The sequence below is a fragment of the Erigeron canadensis genome, chromosome 5 (assembly GCF_010389155.1).
Source record: "Erigeron canadensis isolate Cc75 chromosome 5, C_canadensis_v1, whole genome shotgun sequence".
Taxonomy (NCBI): domain Eukaryota; kingdom Viridiplantae; phylum Streptophyta; class Magnoliopsida; order Asterales; family Asteraceae; genus Erigeron; species Erigeron canadensis.
Window position 1 is genome coordinate 44,349,942 of NC_057765.1, and position 16,253 is coordinate 44,366,194.

Below are 16,253 nucleotides of genomic sequence, written 5' to 3' on the forward strand. Positions count from 1 at the left end.
CGGATTTGGAACACTTCTCCTAAAATCCGTTCTCGTATACAAAGTTTTGGAACGGTTTATTTCAAAACCGTTCCAAACACCATTATTTTTAACTTTGGAACGGAATTTTATCACAACCGTTCCAAATGAGCGTTCCAAAAAACCATGTATTTTTGTAGTAGTGCACATTGTTATCGTGCTATAAAAGTTTTACTATATTTCCTTTGGCTTACCAAATTTGGATCTTGCTAACCTATATACACAATGATATCTCTATACATGTCACTAGGGCTGAGCATGGGTCGGTTTGGATCGGTTTTGACCCAAAACCGAAACCCAAACCGATTAATTCGGTTTTTCATTTTGTGAAACCAATGGGTTCGGTTTTTTATCGGTTTGGTTTTTTGGTTTTTATCTCGGTTTTGGGTCGGTTTCGGTTTTGATTCGGCTTTTTGTGAGTAAAACTACAGCTACGAACTTGTTTAGTAAAGAGACATTAAAAATAGAAGCTCATATATGAAGAAATATTCAGTTACAGAGGAAGCAACAACGAAGAAGACGACAAATATGGTCCAGATCTAAAGTTTTTCCATTTATACAACTTTAACCCTTAAATTTAATATTGTTATACATAATCAACCCTTTTTTTACACAAGTTTCATTTTAACCTTAACATATAAACAAGTTTCAATTTTGATCCTAATGTATAACGTATTATTCCTAGGAAAATAAGGATTCACTTATATTTTGGTTTTCAAAATAATCTAATATTTGTTTTATTTAATTCACCAACTATAAGCATAAGAATATATATTAATATATGTAGTTTCGGTTCGGTTCGGTTTTAACAATCGGTTTTTGTATATGAAATCGAAACCCGAACCGATTCGTTCGGTTTTTGGAAAACCAAAACCAAGCCAATCGGTTTGATTCGGTTTTCTCAGTTTTTTTCGGTTTTTGGTTTTACGGTTCGGTTTTTGGTCACCCTACATGTCACAATAACATACTTATATGAATTGAATCAAACTTGGGCGACTTTAATTAAATTGTCAGCTAATTTAATAATGGCAACAAACTTAGAGCTATCTACTAGCAGGTGTATACGTATAATTTGATAGTAGATTCATGACCGGCAAACGAACTAGTTTCCTCATTTTCGTTTAATCGTTTTCAGTTTAAAATCAAATAAAGTATATAATATATATCCGAGTAAGAAATAATAATTGGTGGTCCAATTGTTTTCTCGTCTACTTTCTGACATTGTTCTTATCATAACTTGTAGCCCAATAATAAATACACTTGCAAATCAAATTGCACCCAAATGTGACCCCAATTAGTCCTAGTCCATATATGTGGAACCTAGAGACAAAAGGCAGCTGTTTATCTCCCCTTTCCTAGCTTATGATGCACCACATATTTCTCTAAAAACACTATACACATTTTTTGTTTCTAATTCTGTTCATTATTTTGCATTCTAATTAATTTGAAGAAGAATAATGAGTCAGTGTGTACCCAGTTGGGATTTAGAAGACAATCCTGCTCCTAATAGCTCTTCATCAAACCCTGATCAGGGTCGTCTCAAAGTCGCCTTACGTGCTCCTTCCTCCAACTCCATGTCATCCGTTCTCGATGTTCCCACGTACGTTTTCTATATTATCTTTTACTCATATAAATTGATTAATATAATTTTACGTATTCCCACTCTGCATGATGAATGCTACGTTTTCTTATATTGTCGATAATAACATGTTTAAGAATTCATCTTGTACGTACGTTATGCATTCTTTTTCAAGATAGCTAGATAGAATATGTATTAATTATATGAATGGGATCTTTCTAATTAAATATGTTTTTTGGATATTATATATTATTTTTTTCTGTATAGCTAGCTAGGTAGCGAGATTTATCTCTGAAATTAGTTATGTTTCTTCATTCACATTCATGATTCATATATACTAATACATATGGCACATACATCTTATACACTATTATTGTTAGTATATATAATAACGTAGCTAGTGTATGGTAATCTTATTAATTAATTACCATGACATGATGGACAATAAGAATATAATATTGATATTATCTTAGTTATATCTTAATCATAAGTCAATATCAAATGATAAGATTAAGATAAGATCAATAACTAAGTATCATACCAATCAATAAGTATATTCTTATTGTTCGTTAAGCTATATATACTAGATTATTTCACCTCTTTAGTTTGTCTATAAATATAATGTAACTAATGAAACTTTTCATACTATATATAACTTGAATCTTTTTATTATTATTATTATTATTATTATTATTATATATAATCAAGTATATATACATATATTGTTACAATGAATTGATTTATTCCTATTTTTAATCTGTTTAACTCCAGATTGGATTATGAGGTGGCAGAATTAACGTGGAAAAATGGTCAAGTTGCCATGCACGGTTTAGGTCCACCGCGCGTGGTCAGCAAGTACACATGGGACAAACCACGCGCAGCCGAGACCTTAGAAGCCATTGTGAACCAAGCCACCTGCCACAAACCCCAATTGGATTTCTACGCCCACGATTTAGTCCCATGGATAGACCACCACAGCTCGGCCGTGGTTACAAGTGGTAGGTCCGCTACCATGACCATGGACGCCTTGGTCCCAAGCGCAAACACCCAACCTCGTGCGCTGTTGTCTGGGACCAATGGTGCTCTCACGCGCTGTTCCACACGCGTGGCATCATGCAGTGGTGCGCAGTCCGGTTTTGGGGACCACATGGTGGCCAATGGTGGGGCAACAGCGCGTGAATGGAGCAGCCAAAGTGTGAGTGGTAGTGAGACGTTCGGAATGGAGAGTAGCCGACAATTGACTTTTGACACATGTGAGAGGGATTTGGGTGTGAAAGGCGGGTTCAACTCATCTCCTTCCATGGGGTCGCCAGGGAATACGGTCTCCGGTGGTAAACATTCTACTAAATCGACATCTCCTGATGAAAATGATTCTGTTTGCCATAGTCGACCTCAGGTACGTACAAAATATATACACATTTCAAACAAACATTATATATGTTTTGTGTAAAATAAAAAAAATGCACTTGCTTATTATATATGTACGTAGAAGCAGAGTAGTGAATTGGAAGACAAAAAGAAAGGAAAGGGAAAGTCGTCAACAACTTCGACTAAAAGAAGTCGAGCCGCTGCTATTCATAACCAATCTGAACGGGTGATGATTGATTTTCTTTTAATTTTTCACATATAAGTTTGACAATCAAACTGAATTATCTATAAGATCAACTTTCTATTATTGTTGTTATTGTTATTATCAAAAAAATCATGATGTGTAACGTTGATAAATCATGAATTATATATTTAGAAACGACGGGACAAGATCAATCAGAAAATGAAGACACTACAAAAGCTTGTTCCAAATGCCAATAAGGTATATTATACTTTTAAACTAATTCCTATTAATTATTCACATTAAACTTATCCATTTTTAAAATTTAAAGTAAAATTTTAACATATATATTTTTATTTGTGTTATATAATAGTTGATGATAGTTATATCAATAAAATACATATCTAAAACACAATCAATTCATATAACTTTCATTAATATTATACAAGACAAACAAAGATATTTAAGGTCAAAGTTTATAAAGTTTGACTTTGAAAATTTAAAAGTGGATAAGTTTAATAGGACGGAAGGAATACTAGCTTAGCTCGGTGAAAAATTACCACGTACTTATATAAACGTACATTTGTTAGTTAAAATTTTACACGGGTCTAATTAATACATTAATTAAGTATATGTGATGAAATATAATTATTTGTTTCGATTATTTTAGACAGACAAAGCGTCAATGCTGGATGAAGTGATCGAATATCTAAAGCAATTACAAGCTCAAATCCACATGATAGGTAGAATGAACATGTCACCTATGATGATGGCCATGCAACAACAGCAACAACTTCAAATGGCCGCTATGATGAACCACCCGATGACAATGGGAATGGCCGGCGCCGCCATGGGAATGGGAATGCCGCCGCCACCAGGGGTCATGGATTTGAACGCCATTGGGGGAAACCGCCCCAACATTCTTGGAATGCCGGCTGGCTTCCACCCTGCTTCCGCCTTCATGCAACCATCATGGGATATGCATCAAGCAGGAACAGCCGGAGATCGACGAGTTACAACAAACCAAAACGACCCGATGGCGGCCTTCCTTGCATGCCAATCGCAGGTATATATATAATCATTAACCAAACATAATGATCATTTTTTAATGACATGCATGCAAGTACTTTTTAATTAATTTGTATATATCATATCATTTGGCAACTAATAAATTAACATAGTACGTAGTTTTAATTTTTGTATGTTATATAATTTGGTTTCAGCAGCCAATGACTATGGACGGTTACAATAGAATGGCTGCCATGTTTCAGCAAATGCAGAATCAGCCTGGCTACACCGGTCTCAAGAATTGAAACTATATATATTAATTACTTTCGATCTTGTTTTTAATTATTTAAACATGCTAGTATTTAATTTATAATTAACTTTAATTTTACTTAGGTTACGTAACGTGTGTGTACGTACGTAGGTTTTAAAATATCATTTAAAGGTATATACATATATAGTAGTTCTTTCTATTATATATTCCATGTTTAGCTCATATATATAACAATCAATAAATATATATGAAGAGTTTATCGATAATCTTTTCTTTTTCTTTCTTTTTTTTTGTTGTTATATTTTGAACATGCTAACTACTCGAATTAATTATGCGATGTTTTTCGGTATGTGATTTTAGCGTTTATGTAATATACGTTGATGAAAGGAGAAAAGGACAAAAGGTAAGTAATTACAGAGACTAATTAGATATCTTTATTTAATTTCTATTTGGTTGAGAAACCATTTCTATATTTCTTGAAGAATGTATTGTTACCAGTAACACTTTAAAGTGTGTTTGTCAACATATATATGTTTGAATGCATATGGAGAGAAACATGCAACGTGCAATGTTTTGTACTACAAATAATTGGATCTCATACCGTCGGCGTCAGATATATATATGCAAATATCGACCAGAGGTTTTTCTTATAGGATTGTGACCTCACTTCAATCCAATAATTAAAATCATTCAATTCTCATGTTTAACTGTTTATTCCAAAAATATAGGATATTTTGAGAGCATAAGTTTCTTCATGTTTATTACCCTAAGTAGTAGTGGAGTTGATGATTTGCTCAAAGAAATAATTGTTGGAGAAACTGAATAATTTTTAAAATGATTAATTTGTATGTCCCTAACATATTATACTCTCTTCTAGATCTGTTTATATTTCTACTAAACACCCTAAGTAAATGTGAAGGTTTTTTTTTCATCAATTCAAAACAATAATAATAAGAGAAAATAGTCTAGATATCCAAAAACCATCTTCAATATATAAAAATACTTAACTTTTTTCGAATTCACCAAAAATACCCATCAAATCGCAAGACCGCAAGGAGGAGTTGCGGATCGCAAGGATTCCTTGCGATTCGCAAGCAAGTCTTGCGATCCGCGAGGAGTCCTTGTGATCCGCAAGCAAGGCTTGCGATTTTGACTTTTTTTGACTTATGGATAAGATTTTTTGTGAGATTTTCTTGTACTTGTTAAGATAGCAATCAGATTTTTATGTACTTTTTTTTACTTATGAATTTACCAACAACCTTTTACCATAAACAACACCATAATTTTTTATTTCTTTCAATTTGCAAAGTAAAATGTATGTTTTTCTTAGCTAATAAGTATTTAGTTTTTTATTTAGTTTTTAATTTATTTTTTGTTTGAAATGTAGAGTTAGGATGGAAGTTTGAGGGTGAACTCTGAATCTTCTTAGGTACTGGTGTGTCACTAAGAACTGAGACGGTTTCTCTGTTTCATTATGGGAAATTGTTATTTAACAAGTGAAATTTGATACTGTTTGTGTTTCTTTGATCATGGTAATCTTGAAAGACATAAATCTAGTAACAAAGCTAAGATTAAAATTCGTTAAATAGTAATTTCAACAGGTTTTATCAAGAAAATGGACCACGTTATTACTGGACTCGAGTCAGAGGTGTAAACTGGTCAATATTTTGTTGCTTTGTGCTTGAAACTTACAGAAACTCGATGATAAATATTTTTGAGCAAGCAGGTTTTTTAGTTGACTAGAGATAAAAGAAAGTTTCAATTTTGTACAGGTCCTTACTTGGCTGGATTTTTGGTAGTTGGTACTGTTGTTTCAAAAACCCTTGTATCTTTTCAGTAGTTGTTTCTCAACATTGTAATTACAAGATTGGTCATCATGGTTTGCCACTTTTTGCAACGGCATTAAATACTAAATACTTATTAGCTAAGAAAAACATACGTTTTACTTTGCAAATTGAAAGAAACAAAAAATTATGGTGTTGTTTATGGTGAAAGGTTGTTGGTAAATTCATAAGTAAAAAAAGTACATAAAAATTTGATTGCTATCTTAACAAGTACAAGAAAATTTAACAAAAAATCTTATCCAAAAGTCAAAAAAAGTCAAAATCGCAAGCCTTGTTTGCAGATCGCAAGCACTGCTTAGTGCTTGCGATCCGCAACTCCTCCTTACGGTCTTGCGATTTTATGGGTATTTTTGGTGCATTCGAAAAAAGTTGGGTATTTTCGTATATTAAAGATGATTTTTGGGTATCTAGGCTATTTTCTCTAATAATAATAATACATATCAGTAAAATATTACATTATCACGTTATATATATTCTAACATTATCAACACCTGTATAAATCAAATTTGAGACGTTTTTCATTCAAATTGGATGTGAAAACTGAAAACTCCATATGCACTTTCCGATCCTCATACATAATACACAATACAATACTTCACATTTGAAATAATCAACTTTTTAATTACAATTAAAAAAAAACTTATGGTAAATTAAATTTGATCTAATAAAGTGTTGATAATGTTCACTGCTGGTACGTCCACACACATCAGTCAATGATATTTATGTGTAATGTAATACGGAGTATAATGTTCCGAAGATCGAGTATAGAGTGTTTAAGTACATACAAATGTTAAAGCAAACGTAATTAATTGAAGTCATTTTCCATAGACATTTTTAATTAAGTCAATAGTTACCTCAGACTTCTCTATCTAATACTCCTTTATAATGATTATTCACCCCTTATTTTAGGAAATGGTTAGAAAATAGTTAGATGGGAAATTACTAGATTGCCCTTAATAAACAACCCATAAGAAAAATGGTTATTAGATATTACCAAAATTACCCTTAATGAATTAATTTACACTTTAAACCCTTATCTTCTAAAATATCACTACCAGCATTGTATCAACATACACGGTTAGACCACTCAACACCAATTATCGATGTCATCGATCACCACCCGTCACCGACACCACTTAACCACTGTCGCCGTCACTACCGCCGCATTGCGCGGATACAATGCTAGTTGTAGTAGCAGAGACCGTAGTTTGATGTAATATATTCTACTTATTCTGTTTTTAGTGATTTGTCAAATAACAGGTTTTAATGTAAGAAAATTACAGCTAAACGAAAAAATCTTGAGTCATCATATCACTCAGCCAACTCACAACCAAGCAGGCAACACATTGTATGATATCAATACTCATAAAAATTGGAGTCAAAATTGTGGGTATGCGATTGAATAACTGGAAATTAATCTTCATATAACGACTATGTTACGTTAGTTCTATACTGTTAGGGAAAAAAAAACACATTGATAGATATAATCAGATTAGAATCTTATTAAAACAAGTTAACAAGCGATCATCTTAATTTTCTTTATTTGTTTGTATATGCATGTGGCAAACCGCAAATTGCAATAGTTGATTGATACATTGTCGAGATGATAAATATTTTTAAGGAGGCTAATTGTACCCCTATAAATTGTGACTAATTGTGAAATGAAGAACATACAAAATTGTGGGCATAACTAGTCCACGTAAAGTTAGTTGTCTGTGAGAGACAAGTATTAAATTGCAATGTGTGATAAATCACAGATAAACTAACTTTCCATGAGGTATTTTTTATGAGGAGAGATTGGAGGTCCAACGATTTGTTGGTTAAAATTGCCTCTAGCACGTCTGAATCGTAACTAACTTTAAAAAGAAAAAAAAAAACTAGAGATTCTTAAAAGTTAACTATGGGCCAAAATGTTACAAGTTAACTTTGGGCCAAATACGCTATGATCCGGGCCTTGTTTAAAATTTATTTATTGCAGGCCTTACTTTCAGAACTGGCCCTTTACTTACAAAGCAAATGTCTTGATCTAAAATTAAAATACGTATGCCCGCACGATGCGGCAACGATGGTGGTAGCAATGACGGTATAGTGACGGCGATGTGCGACCGTGGCGGTGGCGTGGTGGTGCATGTAAATTAATTGATGTAAGAGATATTAATATAGTTATTTAAGTGTTGGGGAATCTATTTGTAAGTTATTTCATTAATGGTATCATAGGTATATAAGTGAAGATGTTTAAATAAGTAAATAAAGAAGAAGAGTAATATGATCATTTCAAAGTCTCAATTGGTTAAAGGGGGAGGAGATAGTTTGCTTTTTATAGAAGTATATAAAAATTATACTATTAGATCAATTAAAATGAAATCAAACTATAATCATATTCGACATCGGGCATCCTTTTTGAATGATGTTACAAACTAAGCACTTGATTCATTACTAAATTTAATATAAGGTCAGTATCTTAAACAAATTTTGCATGCATAATGATCCAATTAAGTAACAATGTTTAAACAACCTCAAATGCTATATATATATATCGACATCTCGATTACTACAAAACAAAGCAAGCAACCCTCGGTCACAAATGGGGAAAATCATACGCTATCATAGGCGCTTCGAAAAGGCCTGTGCTTCCTTTGTTGAAATAAGATGGAAAAAGTCTCTAAAACTACTACCCTCCTCCCACTTGTCACACACACTCAACTTTTACTACACAAACCATTAGTGTTACTTAAAACCAGGACAACTTCAACTACAAAGATCATAACCATTTCTCATCATTTTCATATCATCCATGGCTTGTTCTGATAACCAACAACCAAATTTCAAACATTTTTGCAAAATTTGTAAAAAGGGTTTCATGTGTGGTAGAGCATTAGGTGGGCATATGAGAGCTCATGGTGTTGGGGATGAAACTATGAATCTTGACGACGACGATGACGATCCAAGCGATGATGGGGATGGAAACCAAAGAGTGTACGCGTTAAGAACAAATCATAATCGGTTTAGACGATTTTGTGAGAATTGTGGTAAGGAATTCTTATCATGGAAGTCTTTCTTGGAACATGGAAAATGTGGCTCAGAAGATGGTGAAACGTCGCTTGTTTGGTCTCAAGAAACTGATAATGATGATGACGACGATGATGAAGCCGATGTTTTTGGCCAATATGGTGGTGGGAGTGGGTTGTATAAGAGGAAGAGATCTGTAAGGGTTTGTTCTAGTAGTGCAAATGAAGAGGATATCACATTAGCTAAATGTTTAATGGCATTATCAAACAATAGTGTTGATTTAATGGAAATGGAACAAGAGGGAAATCTTAAGGCCACCACAAACAACAAGGATGAGCCAAGAAGGGATATTTTCGAGCCGGTTCTTTTACAATCTTCGGTCACAAGAGCTCCTCCATTACCGTTAGATAAAGCCAAAGGGGAGGCTAATACCACAAACCTTAAGGGAATGTTTCAATGTAAAGCATGTAAAAAGGTGTTTAGCTCACATCAAGCATTGGGCGGACATAGAGCGAGTCACAAGAACGTTAAAGGTTGTTTTGCATCACGAAACGATCAATTTGATGATAACTTAACAAATGATCAAGATGTTATCATACTCGATAATAATTATAAAGCTACAAGTTCCTACCAATCAAGCCATGGACTTGCTATCACGGGTCCAGCTTCATTGGCAGGGCGGAAAGCAAAGGAGCATAAGTGCTCCATTTGTTACCGGACTTTTGCATCCGGTCAAGCCCTAGGTGGTCACAAAAGGTGCCATTGGATCACCTCGAATTACACTACTACTAATTCATCCGAAACAACATCTATAAGCAAGTTGAACTTTCATCAACATATAGAACAACTCTATCAAAGAGCTTTGGCAATACCCAAAGGACTCGAACTAAACCTCAACCTCTCGACTACTCCTCCCAATAACACAAACGACACAACTCATGACAACGTTCAAATCCCCATAAAGTCGTCAGAGGTGTCAACGGAGATCAATCTACATGCATGGACTAGTTCAGCCGCGGATCAAGAAAATGGAGATGGGAATGCAAAAGATCATCATGAACAACATCAAATAATCAATGTGGATCAAGATGATGGTATTGCCGCAACAACAATGGAAGGTAATGTGGATGAAGAAGATCAGAGTAAGGCGAAATTGGCGAAACTTGGTGATTTGAAGGACACAAATGGCGATTCATCTTCATGGTTGCAAGTTGGGATTGGTTCAATTACTGATGTGGCTCCCGACCTATAAATTGCCAGAAAAGTTTTATTACTACAAAGCAAGTATATATGTAGTTTAGAAACTGTAATTAACTTTCTTTTGTAAATTCGACTAAACATATATATTATTATATATATAAATAAAGCTGGTGTCTTGATACAAACTTGATATTACATGCATATATACAATAAGTGCAATCCTTCTTATCCTATATGTAACTGCTTCAATTAAGTTTGAGTATATTTAGTTTTACAAAATATTAATGTTAATAATTGAAGAAGCATGATATAGAACATTGATTGAATGAATGAGTGAAAGAATATAAGAAAATGAGGTATCATGCGATAATGGGAGGTGAATATTGTAAATATTGTATCTTACTTAAAGTATGAAACTTTTTACATTAAGATTAATTTTTTAAGCCATAAAAGTTATCTATATATCTATATAAAACCTATTGGCGTGTCTGGATCTGGTGAATTGCATGGCTAGATATCTCCTTAAGCGAGATATCGTTAACTCTGGATAATAAGTGAGAAGAAAAAGTCTATCAGAAAGTGCTCGCGTGGCGCTCTTTAAGCCTGCCACGTCAGCATTTTCCTATGTGACGTTACCAGAGCGATTCGAACCCCACGTCAGCAACACAACATTTACGTGTTAATGTGTATGGTCCACATAAGCATGCAAGGCATAAATATACCCTTTATATTAAAAATAATACGGTTGTTGGTTCGAACCCGCAACGTCCGTATTATATATATATATGGCCACCATAGCTAAGAGAAAAAAATATTTTAAACTTTTGATCTTGGCCATTAAAAATCATAAGCTTTTAAATCTTGACCTTTGAAATTCAAAATCAACTTTCTAAAATCTAAAAGTCAAAAGATAATAAACATGGTAACTATTTAATTGCATATTAATAATACTAATGCTAATTATTCTTAGAATTTTTGAATTTGTGTACCAAAAAAGAAACACGACAATGATCAGTAACAACATACTCATCAATCACAATTTCATAATTAATTACATTATACTTAACAATTTATATGACATTTGAGTTTATATCATTAAAAAAAACATAACACTTCTCATTTCAAAGTATCCCCATAAATATTTATAATAACATAAAAATATGGGGTTTGCTAAATACAGCCCTTAGGGCTGTGTTTATGGTGCATAAATTGTTTGTAAATTTACCATGAAAATCAGGAGGCGGACTTTTAATATGAAAGGTACAAGTTTTTTTATGCACGTTAAATACAGCCCTTAGGGCTGTATTTAGCATTTCCCTAAAAAAAATATTAATACTTACTCTTTACTTTTTACCTTTCAAAATAAACTAAAAAAGTAAACCTCAGCATAAAAATAAAAGTCATTTATAGACTACTATTAGAACGTTAATGAATATACAACTCTTTTAGGTTTATATATTGAATAATTTTATTTATTTATTTTTTTAATCACAATATTAATTTAGTACCAGTAAATGTATTTAACTAACATAACTATGTTGTAAACTGTAATTACTTAAACGTATGGTATTTACAATTGAAATTTTGTTTTTATAAAAAGTGACTGGTATTTAAGGTATTTAATGTTCTTTTATTAAATTTAGAACCATAATAATATTAAAAAAACATGCCTTTTAATTTTAATACCATTTGGAACTTCAAGATAACCTTATTTCTCTATTAATTGGTAATTCCATCTGAAATGAAATACAGGAAAAAGTAAGGATGTTCAAATAACAAACAATAGCTTATTTCAATTTAGAGTTGGTCAATTCTACAACATGAAATGTGAAACCAAAATCAATATCGAAAATCAAGAATCAAAATTGGAAATTATAGATATTACAGATACAATGTATAAATACGGTGCGAAAATATAAACAAGAATCGTATCCCCACAATGCGTAACATGGTTAATAATTTTTCAAAAGATTTAAATTTTTAGTTAAATCAAATTTAAAAATGATGCTTATAAATTTTACGTATTAAATCAGGTGAGGGTGACGATGGTCCACTTCACCAAAGATCGACTTTAAAATTTCCAATGCACGGATGAATAACTTTATATAGAACAAAAGCTAAAATAAATATGTTTATAATTATTTACATAATTATAACAGGTTTAGGTTAACTGATTTGGATTAACGGGTTGAAAATAACCAACCTGAACCTGACTTGATATCAAAATCGACTTGAAAATCTCAACCTGCTGTCAAACCGAACCTAGCCACCAACACAAAAAAATCGGGTTTGCAATGGGTTAGTGGGTTAATTTCAAATCACATGGATTGGTGGGTTGACATGTTAAATGAGTTAGTGAGTTGACTTCAAGTAATATAGATTGGTGGGTTGACGGGTTGAATTAAAATCAAAATGAGTTGTGGGTTTTGGATTAAGTAAGTTGATGGATTGACCTATCAAAAAACATTATATAAATTAAATTATATTTAGGTTAACGAATTGACTTATTAAACCAAATGGTCAACCCAACCCTGGCCCACAAAAAGTCAAGTTGGCGGGTTACTAGGTCGAGATTCACAACCCTAACCCAGTTTTCTGAGTCGGTTTCAAATCAAATTTCGGGTAAAGTCGAGTATTGGCAATCTTAATATATATCAAACCGACTCTATATATCTTATATCAAAAGTTGTGCAAATTTATGACTTTATTTAACATTATACTCGATTTCATAATAAATTTTATTTCTGAATAAAATGCTTATAAATTTACTTGGTAACCCGGTCACCGACCGGGTATTGATCTAGTTAAGATGAGTGATGAGTGCATCTTTACCAGTTCAACCAAACGCTGGTTTTGTTCATTGTTTGGAAACCCACTATTAATAAGCCTCATTTGATCGAACATATATATAGGAAATAGTTATACTGTTAGATCTTTCCCATCGTTTGACAACCATTTTTCCCAAATCTTTTTCTATTTTCAGTTTCCCCAACTCCCTTAATATATTTGATTTCCCAAAATGTTTTTATATTTTCCATCCTTAAAGATACTCTCAGATCTCTAAACTTTAAAGATTTAGGGTTTTGAAATAAATGGCGAAATCCACTTATATATCTCGCAGGTTCTATTTTCTTTATACCCACTGACAGCATCACGATGTCAACACCTATTCCAGGTAAAAATTTTCAATCCTTTGAGTAAAATTTAGTTTAATCGATCTTTGTTTCAATGTTTGTGAATGTAATTCATGAAAATTTTATATGTATATATGGATTTCGAAATGGGTTTTTCATGATTCATAGTAATATAGAGATGTTTTGTGTCTATTAATCAATATGATATTCGGGTTTTACAATTGATTATAATATTAGGGTTATCATTTATTTAGGATGGTAACAAGGCTTAACGATGTATGTCCTAGGACACGGAATGAAACTGTAAGGGTTCGCGTCACACGTTCTTGGTTATCTATTAAATGAACTAAGACAATATAAGTGTTACCATTTATATAGGTGTATCTTTTAAAATTTGATTGATTTAACTTGGCAGGAGAGTCGAATGCCCTCTTCATTAAGAGGCAAGAAAAATATATCGCAGTTGCAACATGTCTTGAATGATGGTGTAACTGTTTCCATAAAGGCCTTTTCTACCGCATCTAATGGATCGCAAAGGAATCACAAGTAAGATTATAAGCAATTATAGTGATCAGATTAAGATTAAAATAATTATAAGATTTTATCCGTTTAACATACACTTTAGGTGACATCAACACATTTGCCATGTTCTACTCATTTAACATGTTTGAGTCTATTGACTTGATTCAAGTTTAGCAGTATACGGATTGATGTTTAACATTATTAATGTTAGCTCTGTGTCCATCTCATAGATTATGTTTACTTCAAAGATTATGTTCTCTCCCAACACCATGTCAGCCCAATTCTAGACTACTGTTATCTCAAGGATTTAGAGTAAGTCTTCAATATATATCACTGTATATCTTGCTATTATTGTAGGCGTTATTAACCAAATTTACTGTTTGGTGTTATTCCTAGCTAGGTGCAAATCAAGATCACCAAATTTACTGTTTGTGTTATTCCTCACCTCATCTTGATAACTTTGTTGAAGCTTGCAGCACATCACGGATTACACGCTCTGCCAAAATGTCTTCAGTTCTGTGACATTCTTGGGTAAAATTTATCCAGCTATTCACTATTTTTATCAGATCTAGATACCAAAAAGACAAATGTATTATTTAGAGATGACATAATAAGGCAAATTGGGTAATGGGTCAAAGCATGTGGTTTTTTGGTGCTTGCCGAACTGGTCATATTCATTGGATGTAATCAATCATTGTTCAATATTTAGCAAATAGAATGGTTCCTTCCCTAATGCTTCAGGTATTTGGATTTACTTTTAATCCATGTTATATTAGTTATCATTTTAGAATTTTGTTAGAATTGATTGGTATCGATCATCAAGATCTAATTTCTATGTGTTTTTCAGGAACTCTGCGAAAGTCTACAAAATGTTTGCTATAGCAGCCAAAATGTTTGTTGGTAGGGAACGTTTTTCAACAATGTAAGTAACGAGGCTTACAAAAACTGTTATCTTATTTGCATTTTTGATGATATTGATTATTATTGAAGAAAGGGCCAACCTCTTTAGGTCCTCTTGGACTTCAGCAGGTTTAAATTTGCAATATTCAATTATTATGTGCCTTCTTGCTTATTAAATTTGATTGTTTTCCATCTTGAAAATTTGCAGTATTATTTGGATATGAAGTTTGTCATCTCCTTTGCTTCAAGCGCATTACTTATCTCGAAATATAAATTTAGAGTCGTGAACGAGATAAAAAAATAAATCACTTGTAGCTTTCTCTGTAACGGGAGTGGATCCAAACGGGTTAGTTACAATTGATATGAATTATTAGTTATGCTTGGTCCTTCTAAACTTCTGCGAACAATGATTAATTTTGTGGAAATCTACTTCCAGTGGTTTGCTGGTATATGTCTAGAAGCAATATAGAGGCTGAGCGGGAAACTACGACTACCCAATTGGCAGTGACATTTAAGCAGCCCAATTGCTTCTGTTCCAGTACGATTCATATCATCCATGAGATCTAATGACAGTTCATAAGGAGATCGATTTCCCGCTTTGTATATTGGGGATCTGCTACTTTTCTTTTGTGTCCACACAATTATAGCTTTCATTTTAGGGTATCTCATTTCATGTTCCAGTCTTTGTTCACTTATTACCATTGTGCAAGATATTGAGTAGTTTGGTTTTCATGTCATCTCAGGACTTGGAACCTTAGAAATTATTTGTGTAGTGCTCTATCCTACGGGATCATCTGAAGTCTAAACCCAATTCAAATTTTAGAATTATCTTTGTATGATCCCTCTTTCTATATACTAATTGTACTAGGCTATCTTAGTGATTATGTAGTAATATCAAACTTTGGCACAAATAAGCGTCTACATAAATACATCATTAAAATAACAAATTAAGGTTATATATATATTAAATTGTAAATAGTAAATGATACACATAATCTATAAATCTAATATTTGAATTTTTAACCTAATGGTGTGTCATTTTGTAATTTACTATCCATAGTAATGGATTTTCATATGTAAATCATTCGACTAATGAAATACGAGTAATTAATGGCAAATGGAAACTTAGGCAATTGTTACGGAAACCAATATCCAATTCAGCAATTCATCTTATTTGTTTTACAAAAGTTACTGATCTCCCCTCATAAGTGTTTTGTAG

The 16,253-nt window shown here is 32.7% G+C and overlaps 3 protein-coding genes across 12 annotated transcripts; all 3 read left to right on the forward strand.

Annotated features, from left to right (window-relative positions):
* Positions 1–1,300: 1,300 nt before the first annotated feature.
* Positions 1,301–4,671, forward strand: LOC122599202 (transcription factor UNE10-like). 4 transcript variants are annotated; one of them, XM_043771662.1, is made up of 6 exons: positions 1,301–1,618; positions 2,369–2,993; positions 3,087–3,191; positions 3,342–3,407; positions 3,817–4,212; positions 4,370–4,671. In XM_043771662.1, the coding sequence occupies exons 1-6, from the start codon at positions 1,476–1,478 to the stop codon at positions 4,457–4,459; spliced, it is 1,425 nt and encodes a 474-aa protein (XP_043627597.1). In that variant the 5' UTR covers positions 1,301–1,475; the 3' UTR covers positions 4,460–4,671. The 4 variants fall into 4 exon arrangements, with proteins under 4 accessions (XP_043627597.1, XP_043627600.1, XP_043627598.1 ...); XM_043771665.1 differs by having other exon boundaries at positions 3,093–3,191; XM_043771663.1 differs by having other exon boundaries at positions 1,303–1,618; positions 4,373–4,671.
* A 4,382-nt stretch (positions 4,672–9,053) lies between these two features.
* LOC122601899 lies at positions 9,054–10,606 on the forward strand. The gene has a single exon (XM_043774632.1). The coding sequence runs from the start codon at positions 9,064–9,066 to the stop codon at positions 10,528–10,530; it is 1,467 nt and encodes a 488-aa protein (XP_043630567.1). The 5' UTR covers positions 9,054–9,063; the 3' UTR covers positions 10,531–10,606.
* A 2,740-nt stretch (positions 10,607–13,346) lies between these two features.
* Positions 13,347–15,870, forward strand: LOC122600229. 7 transcript variants are annotated; one of them, XM_043772913.1, is made up of 8 exons: positions 13,347–13,653; positions 13,867–13,915; positions 14,028–14,158; positions 14,365–14,446; positions 14,535–14,665; positions 14,982–15,056; positions 15,243–15,380; positions 15,471–15,870. In XM_043772913.1, the coding sequence occupies exons 2-7, from the start codon at positions 13,868–13,870 to the stop codon at positions 15,256–15,258; spliced, it is 483 nt and encodes a 160-aa protein (XP_043628848.1). In that variant the 5' UTR covers positions 13,347–13,653; position 13,867; the 3' UTR covers positions 15,259–15,380; positions 15,471–15,870. The 7 variants fall into 7 exon arrangements, 3 of the variants coding, with proteins under 3 accessions (XP_043628848.1, XP_043628850.1, XP_043628849.1); XM_043772915.1 differs by having other exon boundaries at positions 14,604–14,665; XM_043772914.1 differs by lacking the exon at positions 13,867–13,915.
* The last annotated feature ends 383 nt before the right edge of the window (positions 15,871–16,253 follow it).

Bases quoted from the DNA above. Each gene is read 5' to 3' on its own strand.
- LOC122599202 (XM_043771662.1), top strand. From the start codon at position 1,476: ATGAGTCAGTGTGTACCCAGTTGGGATTTAGAAGACAATCCTGCTCCT. The intron at 1,619-2,368 runs GTACGTTTTCTA...GTTTAACTCCAG, and splicing joins TCCGTTCTCGATGTTCCCAC to ATTGGATTATGAGGTGGCAG. The intron at 4,213-4,369 runs GTATATATATAA...ATTTGGTTTCAG, and splicing joins TCCTTGCATGCCAATCGCAG to CAGCCAATGACTATGGACGG.
- LOC122601899 (XM_043774632.1), top strand. From the start codon at position 9,064: ATGGCTTGTTCTGATAACCAACAACCAAATTTCAAACATTTTTGCAAA.
- LOC122600229 (XM_043772913.1), top strand. From the start codon at position 13,868: ATGGTAACAAGGCTTAACGATGTATGTCCTAGGACACGGAATGAAACT. The intron at 14,159-14,364 runs GTAAGATTATAA...TCCATCTCATAG, and splicing joins GGATCGCAAAGGAATCACAA to ATTATGTTTACTTCAAAGAT. The intron at 14,447-14,534 runs GTAAGTCTTCAA...ATTCCTAGCTAG, and splicing joins TGTTATCTCAAGGATTTAGA to GTGCAAATCAAGATCACCAA.